At 30.6% G+C, this 12,308-nt stretch overlaps 1 protein-coding gene across 1 annotated transcript; it reads right to left on the bottom strand.

Moving 5' to 3' along the window:
• Positions 1 to 1,033: 1,033 nt before the first annotated feature.
• LOC108193645 (uncharacterized) lies at positions 1,034 to 9,581 on the bottom strand. The gene is made up of 11 exons (XM_017360391.2): positions 9,461 to 9,581; positions 8,318 to 8,553; positions 7,401 to 7,460; positions 7,151 to 7,213; positions 6,940 to 7,023; positions 6,088 to 6,150; positions 5,671 to 5,733; positions 3,883 to 3,942; positions 2,445 to 2,570; positions 2,045 to 2,131; positions 1,034 to 1,818 (listed from the first exon to the last, which is right to left on the bottom strand). The coding sequence occupies exons 2-11, from the start codon at positions 8,531 to 8,533 to the stop codon at positions 1,264 to 1,266; spliced, it is 1,377 nt and encodes a 458-aa protein (XP_017215880.1). The 5' UTR covers positions 8,534 to 8,553; positions 9,461 to 9,581; the 3' UTR covers positions 1,034 to 1,263.
• Positions 9,582 to 12,308: the final 2,727 nt, after the last annotated feature.

A 12,308-nucleotide genomic window follows, 5' to 3' on the forward strand; every position in this document is an offset into this window, starting at 1 on the left:
AATTTGTATAAACGATTTGTGAATAATAAAATGATCTGCACTCCACTTTTTATATCCAACTATCTCTAGTTTCTTGTTTCTTATATCAGCTATCCATACATCTTTTCATTCTATCCTCAATATACATTCATGGATAGTCTCTCTCTAGTTTCTTGTTTCTTATATGAATAGCGGTCTACAGCCATTAATGGCTGTGGAGGAGTTAAATAACACACAGTTTTTGGGCCGTTGGATGCATATCCAGTGGCCAGATTATATTAAAATTTTAACATGTCCCGCGCTTTTTTACCTCTGGGCGGGGATTTTCCCATACAGCGACTGTGGAGGAGTTTAATAACACACAGTTTTTGGGCCGTTGGATGCATATCCAACGGCCAGGATTATATTAAAATTTTAACATGTCCCGTCCAGCGGTAAAAAAGCGCTGGACATGTTAAAATTTTAATATAATCCTGGTCGTTGGATATGCATCCAACTACCCAAAAACTGTAGGCCACCTAAACAGCCCCGACAATTATATATCAAGGACATGGACCCTTCTTATACTAGCTATCCATGCATCTTTTCATTTTCTCCTCAATATACATTCATAATACTATGACTATCCATACAACTTTCCATCTCTCCTCAATATACATTCGATTTTATTTTAGATTAATTAAATATAAATTATACACTGTTTTTGTAAGAATTATTATATAGTGTAAAATATATTTTACTGTTCATATATAACATTAGCAAAAAGGGCACTGGTCCTTGGCATGTGATTGCCAGGGACATTTTAAATAACACATAGTTAAATAACACATAGTATTCTGGCCGTTAGATGCATATCCAGCGACCAGTATTATAACATTTTTTTTAACACATCTAGCGGTTTTTTTCCCGTCTAAACCACAACCACCAGACGTGTTAAAATTTTGTTATAATCCTGACTGCTGGATATACATCCAACGGCCAGAAAACCATAGCCAGTTAACCAGTCCACAGCCATCGATAGCTGTGGATCGAGACCCTAGCAAAAACCTGAACAGGGCAAAATGAATGTTTTAGTCAATTATGTGTGGTTTTACATGAGAAATGGGGTCAACATAGCAATGAACCCTCTCTAACTCAAGTCGTTAACATATTGCCTATTACTAAGCATCTAAAACATGACCTTATTCGTTCCAATCTTTAATCTATGCTTTCTTTAACTACTTCACTAAAAATACAAAAACATCATTGCAACCAGATAATGGTGGGAGGTTATCATCCAAGAATTTAAGGACTCTGATTGACCAAATCAGCACCACTAACGTACCTAGCCATAAAAGATATGAATCGAAATGGAGCACCAATCAATGGAGCATCTGATATTGGCACAGTTAACTTCTCATTACTACTAGAATCTTCCAGCGACAGGTTTGTGCCACTTGTATCACTATCTTCTGATGGAATTTGCTCAGTTTCTGTAGAAATAGTGATTTCGGTATCTAGAGTTGGAGTGTTGTTGTGGTTGGAATGACTGCACAACTCCTCTCGGAAAACTTCACCACTTTCAACAGGCCTCGTTTTCTCTTCTAATAAAGGTTGAGACTCACCAGAGGCATCATCAACAACTTCTCCTTCAAGCTTTGCAGGAGTACCAGATATTGGATCAGGTTTAAGAGCTGAAGACTCTGCAACAGGTACACTCAAAATTCTATCTGTTGAATCGGAGATAACAGATGAATTTTCAACATTATGAGCAAGTTTGATTGTGCTAGCCACTGGACCAGAAACACTGGATGAAGACAATTCAGCCATTGTGCCCTGTCGATCACGCTCAGCATTCAACTGAGATATACATATATAGACATTAGATCATATACAAAAATAGCATACAAATAGGGACTTCTATTCACATAGTGTATCAAGCTTGTAACATGTCAGATTGATATAATGAATAAATTCTCTAATAACCACAAAAGTCGAATAAAGGGCCTGATCATTAATTTTTGGGACTCATGTATATTTTCTTCAGTAATATGAAAGTTTGTTTCAACTGTACATGCTTCATTACCTTCTCAACAAGCTCTGCTTTTTCAAGGAGCAATTTCTCGACCATTGTTTGTGCAGCAAGCATCTCCGATTTAATGTGCTGATTTTCCTGAAAACAAGGTAAGCAAAGAAAGGTTAACTAGAAACTAATTGTTTCAGTATATAGAGGTGGCACCACAATAGTTCCGTCAGATCCAACAGTATTTGTATCACTACTTTAAGTAAAACACAGTTAAGATACGAGAGTGCTTTAAACAAAATTCATTCAAAGCTTTATTAACTATTTGTTTAAACAAGACTATAAGATATATATATAGAGAGAGAGAGAGTCAAGCATTTAACTATAACTTTTTGTGAGGACAACAACCAACATCTTACAATGCAACCAGACACAATTTATAATAGAGTTCAAGACTACAAACCATCTCTCCAATTTCACTGGATAAATGAGCTGAACTCTGTATCTGTTTCTGCAGGCCTGATATGTTTTCTAGTAGTTGCTGGTTCTCTTGAAAGAGATTCTTCTGGGATTCTTCCAACTCCATTACCTGCAAGGCTTTGATTTTAATATCCATATCAGATAAAATGGCATACCTGTTGTAAAGTGTCTACAGACTAGAGTCCTAAACTAGTATATGATATGTGGATAGGTGAAAGGAAAGATGGACATCTATACTATACTATAATAAGCCAACATGGGTATAATTTGTAGTCCAAAATTTTGGTTATGTTTTTTTGGTTTGGTACTCTCCCACTAGAACTACAAGTCTAATGTCTATAACATGTGGAGTCTATTACTCTTACATTGTTAAACAGTTTCAAATACTAAAAACACTCATGACAATACATTATCATACAATATTTCACAAAAAAAATATTATAATGATGTTAAAAATAAAATTATTGATATACAATTTTGAATTTTTTTTTAACAAAAACCTTTATATAACTCTTTTTTACTCTAACTTGTTCTATTTCAACACAAACACAAACCATTACGTATCTTTTCTTATACATATGAAGATATACAAAATATAACAAATCTGATTTAAAATTAATTGAATAATAAATTATCACATATTAATAATAGGAAAATATTTATAAATAGATAATTAATCGTAAAAGCTAAATTTTTGTGAGTAAATATAATCACTTGATTAATATAATTTAATTAAAATTCAATTAATTAATAAAAAATAATAATAAAATGATTTTAAATTCAAATTATAAATAATAGATTACGAACTATATTCCCGTCCGTGCTTCGCACGGGTTAAAGGCTAGTTATTATAAATAATTAGGCCCGGCTAGACATATGGTAAAATCTTAAACATGAATATTCTTCAAGTCAATAACCCCAAAAAATGATTTTTTTTTTTATAGATGAAGACTATTGGGACCGAAGTTATTTTATTCATTTATCGGGATAATTCAAAAATCAAGGTCAGAAATACACAGTCTTCATAATTTTAGGACCAGGAAAGACTATTCATTTGACAAAGTTATTCACGAATAGAATATTCATAGATCAAGGTAACACTGTATGCAAGCTTATCCTCGTTCTATGACTGTATAATGGATAGTCAGAAGTGCTAAACAATAATTATAATTATTTACCCCCAAAACAAGCTTATCCAAAGGTCATGACAAGCAAAAGAATCAAACATTTCTGATGCTAAAAAAACTTATATTTCGTGCAAAACTCTTTCAGCTTATGAAAATAACTGAAAAACTAAATTGACAAGTCAATTAAAGAGTTTGATCCATTGCAATTAGTGTGCAAAGAGGACTTGAGTGCCATTAACCAAAAAATACGAATATAAACAAAGTGATCTACACAGACACTAATAATCTGTGTACCTGAGCACGTAGTCTTGTGTTGTCAGCAATTAGGCCAGCAACTGTTTCTGTAGTAGAACTCTGTAAAAATTAAGGCCAAAATGAATGAGCATATGTTTTCCTATTCACTTCTTCACATGTACAACCCAAGAAAGCAAATTGCGACAAATAGTACAAAGGGGGACATAAATGATTAAGACTAATAAGCAATAAAAGTCGCGGTAAAGTCAGACCTGGTGTAAAATAGGGAGTCATAAACACAATTATAAACTATTCTTAGAATTCTAAGATAAGTTGCAAGTTTGGTTGGTTGCAACATAAATAATGTTGTATTAAAAGAATAGATAAAGTTAAGAAGCATGATAGATATGACACGGTGGATGCGAAAAATACAAATGGTTATTCATTTTAAAGATAAGCATTTTAAAGATCCTTGTTAAAATAAAAAAATAAAAAAAGAAATTAAAAGAATTAGGAAAAACAAACTTGTAGAGCTAGAAACTGTCATGTTAATATACAAGTATTATGATTAAGAGGTATAGGTGAGTGCCATATGCAAATGCTAATGGATATGAATATAAATGGTCCCAACGGTCAGTGACTCTAAGTATAATTTCTTAATCTTCTTGTTTTCAGTTGTGGAAGCAGATATTTCGCAACAATATTTGATAGTGGTGCATTCAACTTAAAAGACAAATTTAATTAGTAAAACAAGTTACTTGATTCATCTAATGATAAGTTGTAATGCCTGGAATTGTTAAATCTGCTCAAATGTGTATTCGTCAATCAGGAAAAAAGAAGTTTCCAGTTTTTATGTATTTCCAAAGTAATTAAGCAAAAAAAAAAGTATTTCCAAAGTGCATATTGATTTTAGGATGCTCTTTTTTTTTAGATAGTACTCACTCTGTCTCAATTTATAAGAGTCATTCACCCTTTTAGAGAGAATAAAAGAAATGCTTGTTCATTACATTACATCGTTTTCATGTTTTTTGTTGTTGACCTATTTCACCATCTGATTTTTACCCAAAAAATGAAACATGTATATAAAATCACTTTTTATGCACCTAATTGTACGCACAGATAGCACTAGATCTTATAAATCTGAACAGATGTTGCAGGGACAGCTTGTACACACTATATATTATGTCAACTCTAGATAACTTCTAGGGATTCCATTGCTTATATAGAGAATAGACTCAAAATATAACCTAACGGCTAAGGGACTATGACCCATAAACTATTGGGCTTAATATAAATAACTACTTATACAATGATCTTCTAGCCCCACAGAGAGATAAATACACTGAGCATCTCTATACTAAATATACTAAAACTAATTAATAGCATATGCATTACTTCTCTATTGCCGTTCCCTTCGATAGATGTGCAAGTAGATAGATAACTCAACAAATACAAGTGGAAGCAAGACTTCTGTAGCACAATAACCCACCAACAAGCTTCAGTTTTAACACTTACGGATGCATTATGAAAATCAGAACTACTAAAGTCTTACTTAGTTGACATAAATACCTAAGTATCTCAAATTCCTGAGAACTAGCTATTGAAAAGATTGTCCGACTGAACACTTCCTGCTAATTTTGAATGCCAAGAAAGTAGCACTTTCTAATGATGTGCGGACCAAACTAGATACAATGCAATAAAACTGCTAACAATTAAGCCATCAACTCTGTGGTTGGACTAAACCGATAACATGACAATCTTGCAGGCATGACTATATAATAATAGTTCAAAAAAATCATATACAAATTTATTTAAAAGAGAAAAGATTTTCCAAAGGAAAGATCAAACCTCCTTCTGAGCCCACGATTCTCTCTCTGTCTCCAGCTGTTTGATCTTTTCTTTTAATAAAAACTGTGAATCAAAACAAATATTAGTTTGTTACACCTAATTTACAAGTTCATGGAAATGACTAAACAATCCACTAGCAAAAGAATGAAACAGATACATACATCTATCTACCAACATGATACACGTATACACAGTAAATTAATGGTTTCTCAGACGCGACTCTTACTATCTCAATTTTCTTGTGACACTTCTCTTTGCAATTATATAAGAAGCTCTGATACTCTACACTGAATGGAGAATTTCAAGTGGGGTTTGGGACGATTTTAAAATAAATTATAGAACACTCATAGTTTGAGTTATCAGAGAAAGTGTTGCAAGTGGATAGGATCATAGGACCAGGGAGTATAAAAGTAGTACCTCCTTTGAACTTGTGGTAGAAACTTCATTTACCAATTGACTGATTTTTTCTTCGTACCCAGCCTGCATAACAACGCCTTCATTTAGTAAAGAATTGTAGACAGTAAAATAGGAGAATTGGTTCTGGGTCCCGGAGTCCAAATCATGCATCCTCCCAAGGGCTCACCATTTCCAATTGGGCATAATAACTTTTTTATGAAGTACTGACTTATATAAATATATGATATTAATATTCAAAAAAAAACATTTTCAATATTATTTGTAAGAAGAAAGAAAGAAAGAAAGAAAGATACTATACTTCGTAGGTCAAAAAGTGCAAATAAAATCAGCAACTCACTAACCATGCCCCAGAAATTAAATATATAGAACAAATTATTATTTGAGGTCAGATCGAATTGCATGGATAGAGTAATAGTCTGTAAGAGAGAAAGAATGAAGAAACTTTAACTTTTAGAGGTAGATGCTCACCATGATATGATTGAGCAAACTTAGTATAATTCAATATCATATCCAAATCAAGAAGAAAGAATGCATTATTAGGTCAGATGAACCAGTAAAAATACAAACTTCAATTTTTTGGTGTAAACACTTCTCTGGATATATATTAAACAAACTTAGTATCACCTCTCCGTGAAACCAAGAATCTTTTTCAGACTTTAACTTTAAAATAATAAAGCCCAAAATCAACGTAAAAAAACGTATTTGATATCAACATTTGAGAAATCTGAACATATAAGTTCTGAAATATATTGAATAACTTATGGGGAATAATGGAAACCCTGCATAATAAATTATTTCAAAAAATCCATGTAATTCTAATTAATCGATCCCAATCCAGCTAGGTTTGGTTACCTCTTTTTCAAGGTATTCATCTTTTTCCCTTTGTAGTTGTTCTTTTTCCCTTTGTAGTTGTTTTATCTTTTCTTCGAGGATGGCCTGTGAAGTCCAGAATATAAGTTGTACACGAAACAGGTAATGATTACAAAATAATTTTTATTACAGTGGGTATGAACTATGAGATATACAGATCCAGAACATATCTCGATCACATGACCCACATTACCTCTTTCTGTAGCCAGTTCTCTTTTTCACTGTGTAATTTTGAGAACTTGAGCTCCAAGTCATTCTGAAACTTATTATACAAAATAAACGTATGACATGTAAGACATCCGGTATGTCACATTAATTGCGTATACAATTATAAAATAAAACACAACTTAATAAATACATTTACAATTTGTTATATGCAGTGTAATCGATTCAGATATCAGATCCATCTAAATGTTTCAATGAAATTAACTCTATTACTTCACCTCTTTATTCATGTAAGCCTCTTTTTCCATTTCTAATTGTTTGACCTGTTCAGCGCTTGCCTGTATAAACCCAACAAAGTTAGCAAGGCATCATTCTAGAGGACTAAAGCATGATGGTTTCATACGAAGTTATCAAATCATTGGTTATCTTTGTTCATCCAGTAAAGCTACTTATTTTGAATGGTAAATAATTCATATCAGTAAAATGAATACAAAAAAGGCAAAACTCAAAATGAATTACAACGTGTGAATAATAATATAAACTACGGTCGCAAGATTTCCAGTGTGGCTAGTAGGTTGTTCAATCTAAAGTGTAATGAATTTGTATGCAAACAACAAAATTTATATTGAAAAAGTAACTGGATACATATACAATATCCACCCATGTTCAGACACTATATCTATATCAGAAGATTTTTTCATGAACATGATGTATGTATAACTCAATCCCTTGCACCACAGCTAGATAATTTAGAACCAATAAACACCGACTCAACCCACAGGCAAACGAGAATTCCTGCTCGTCACTACAACAAGATAACCTAATTCTGTTACTTCTTTATCTAGTATCGTTCATGTTTCTATTATTTATTATTTAAGTAACATAAATCTTATACGAGCATAAGCAAAGTTTATACATATACATGAAAACAATATAGAAGGCAGAACAATATTTTTTTCAACAACTTAATACCCTGTAAATTTCAGCAATATCAAGATGGTAAATGACAAGAAAGCAAACAAAAAGACTTTTATGCCAATAAATATATGGACATTGCCACAAGTACATACATGAAAATTTCTACTAGGCACAATCAAACTGCAGCATCACACAATGGGTAATGGAATAGTTCAACCGAAAGTATGAGGTTCAATACTGGCAGAAACAAAGAAGTTGTTCAATGGAAAGAACTTACATTGCTAGCTTTAACACCATGTCTGTCCAGATCTGCACTTGGATGTGACGTATGTTGAGCTTGAGAGGTATTATGCTGATCAAAACCATTGGTTAACTGATCAGCGGAAACTGATGCTGCCACAGTAGCAGTAGCAGCAGCAGTTGAAGATTCCGCATTCTTAGCCTGCTTATTCTTCTTCTTCTTGTTTTTCTTCTTCTTATTATCGTTTTCCATTAGATTTCAAGACGTATCACCTGTAAAACCAAATTACATTGTTTGAGTCGATTAAATATCTAGAATATATATATATGATCATTTTCGACAACAGTTAACTCAAACAGCTACAAGTTACGTCCCTGATGAATGATGATCTAACATCAACCTAAGTTATCTATTTAACAAAATAAAAATAAAAATGACTATATCGAAAAATTTATCACTTAGCTAGACACCGAAATGATCATACTAAATATCATCAAATTATCGAATAACAAAACTCTAACTAATCGAAATAATTGGTGAAAGGAACCTTAACATCCAGGAATAGACAGTGATAAAAATTTGGAACATTACTAGTAACTGCCAATGCAGCATCCCTAGACCCTAATCATATATGTATCCAAATTACATTGTTTGAGTCGATTAAATATCCAGAATATATGTATGATCATATTCGACAACAGTTAACTCAAACAGCTACAAGTTACGTCCCTGATAATCTAACATCAACCTAACTTATCTATTTAACAAAATAAAAATAAAAATGACTATATCGAAAAATTCATCACTTAGCTAGACACCGAAATGATCATACTAATATCATCAAATTATCGAATAATAAAACTCCGACTAATCTAAATAATTACTGAGACGAACCTTAACAGCCAGGAATAGACAGTGATAAAATTTGGGAACATTACTAGTAACTGCCAATGCAGCATCCCTAATCATATATAACTACTCAACATAAGACAGCAGAAATCACAATTAAAATGTGAGAATTCTTCGGGATTAATTTAATCAAACAGGTAATTATATAAAAATCATGCTAGTAATATGGATTGGATCTAACACAGAGTTGCTTAATAAAAAAAACAAGTTAAAGATGAATTAATAGAATCATATGATGCATACATAACATATGTATATGTGTGTAAATACCGTGAGCTGAGGTTGAGGCTGAGATTGAGATCCAAAGCGAGTGCAGATTGCAGACGAAGCTTGTAAGATATCAAGAGTATTTGTGTTGTGTGTTTACGGAGGCGGATCACCAAACTACGACAAGCTTGCCCATATTGTTTATTGGGCTTCTACTCTGGGCCGGCCTGTTATTTTAGATTGCATTAAAATCTCGTTTCTACAGATATGCGATTACTCTTTTCTTGTACGTGAGCGCGAACTCGGTAAAATTTTGTGCACTTACTTTATATTTTTATTTTATTATTCCTAACTAGTGTATAAAGCCGCGCTCCGCGGCGGCGTTATAAATTTTATATAAAACTAATATTATAATAGTATAAAAATTATTTTGAGTTATTTTCCGGTTAAACATATCACTAATAAAAAATAATATTATAATTAGTATAAAAATTTGTTTAAGTGGTTATCATGTCAAACACAATACTAATAATAAAATTAGTTCGAACCGCCCTCCCGTCAAAAACAATATTAATCCATAATTATTATTTTTATGATAAAATCAAATATTACAGTATAATTTAGATCAAAATTACTTTGAGCCGCTATTTTGTCAAACACAATACTAATAACAAAACATCATAATTTAAATATTAGTTCGAGTACCTTATTGTCAAACACAATACTAACAAAATCTATTCTAACTATGATAAAATTAAAGATTATAATTGGATGAAAATTATTTTGAACTGTGGTCCCGTTTTAACAAAAAAAAAATTATAATATAGATAAAAAATTATTTTAGCCACTTTCCGATAGAAATATTATTATTATTTAGATAAAAATTAGTTTGGACCGTCTCCCGTGCCTGTCAAACACAATACTAATAAAAAATCATGTACATTATCATAAAGTCAATATATGATTCCTATTTTATATATCCTATTTTATTTTATTAATTATTTTTATTTTATGATTCCTATTATTAGTTAAAAATTATTATTCTTTTACGGTTCTAATTTTTTTGCTATTAGTTTTTTAATGATTATTATCTTTAAAATCTTTTATTTTCTATTCAAAATTTAAGAAAATTATAAGACTAAATCGAAAATAAAAATTGGACATATTACCTTACAAATCTTAAATATAAATTGTATTTTATCTATAATTGTTAGTTTAAATAAATATAAAAATTATTCTAATAATGATAAAATTAAAGATTGGATAAAATTATTTTGAACATAGGTCCCGTTTTAATAAAAAAAATATTATAACATAGATAAAAAACTATTTTAGCCACTTTCCCGTGAAACATAATACTAATTGAAAATTTATTATTATTTAGATAAAAATTAGTTTGGGCCGCCTCCCGTGCCCGTCAAACACAATACTTATCAAGAATCATTTACATTATCATAGAATCAATATATGATTCTTATTTTATTAATTATTTTTTATTTTATGATTCCTATTTATTAGTTAAAAATCATTATTTATTTTTCTTTCTAATTTTTTTGCTATTAGTTTTTATAATGATTATTATCTTTATGATCCTTTATTTTCTACTCGAAATTTAAGAAAATTATAAGACTAAATCAAAAATAAAAATTATACGTATTACCCTACAAATCTTAAATATAAATTGCATTTTCTCTATGATTGTCAGCTTAAATAAATATAATCCTATTACTTTTAGGATTTCTAAATAAGAAAAGAATTGCATTACCTTTATAATCCAAAAAGAAAAGAATTGCATTATTTTTTGGAATTATTGAACCAGATTTTTTTTATAATTATATTTCCAATCCGAAATTTAAAAAAATTATAATTTTTTTTTATTTTTAGAATCCAATAAAAAAAAAATTGTATTGCCTTTAAGATCCTTGAATTTGATTTTTTGAATTATAAATTTATTTTCAATTCGAAATTCAAGAAAATTATTAGACTGGATCGAACTATTGTCGAGATTGGTTGTAAGTCCATGCATACAAGATCTTAAAAATGTATCCATGACGGAGATGCTATCTTTTTTATCATTATCGAACGACTTGAGTTTAGCGCTACGAATCTGTTTAGACAATTTGAGATTCCGGAAGACGCTGGTTTTTACTTTTTAGATATATAATTTGAAAGACTTTAATAAAATAAGATTATAAATTTCGGTTCGGTTCCGGTTCGATCCATAACATAATTTTGATTCGGTTCAGAAAAAAATAATAATTCGGTTTTCGGTTCTTTCGGTTCGGTCTGGTTCTGAACCGAACCGACCGAATGCTCAGCCCTAGCCCTATATCTTTCTTTATAGTGTGTGTGTTCGCCGGCGGATGAAAATCGAAGGGCTTGCCCTCGATGGTCAACGGTAAAATTACACGCTGCAAAACTATGTCTCCCGATCAATTCATGCGGTCTTGTAAAATATTGATTTTTTATACATGTTTGATACAAATTTATATGATAAATTTGAAAAATTTCAATAAAATAAAATTGTAAATTTTATTTTCAAATTTAATATAATAAAACTATAAATTTCATAACCACTGAAAATAAGAATTGTACTTCTTTAATAATTTGTATATTAATGTATAAAACAATATTAAAAATTAGAATTGTATTAGCTTTATGATTCCTAAATAAGAAAAAGAATTGTATTATTTTTGGAATTCTTTTTCTATATATTAGAGTATTACTTTTAGAATCCAAGAAGAATTATATTATCTTTAGAATTGTATTAAATCTGATTTTTTGAATTATAACTATATTTTCTTTCTGAAATTTAAGAAAAATCAGAAGACTGAATCGAACGATTCTAGAGACACCCGCATCCTCCTTTATATGATAAATTTGGAAAATTTCAATAAAATAAAATTGTAAA

Source organism: Daucus carota, chromosome 7, assembly GCF_001625215.2.
Source record: "Daucus carota subsp. sativus chromosome 7, DH1 v3.0, whole genome shotgun sequence".
NCBI lineage: Eukaryota > Viridiplantae > Streptophyta > Magnoliopsida > Apiales > Apiaceae > Daucus > Daucus carota.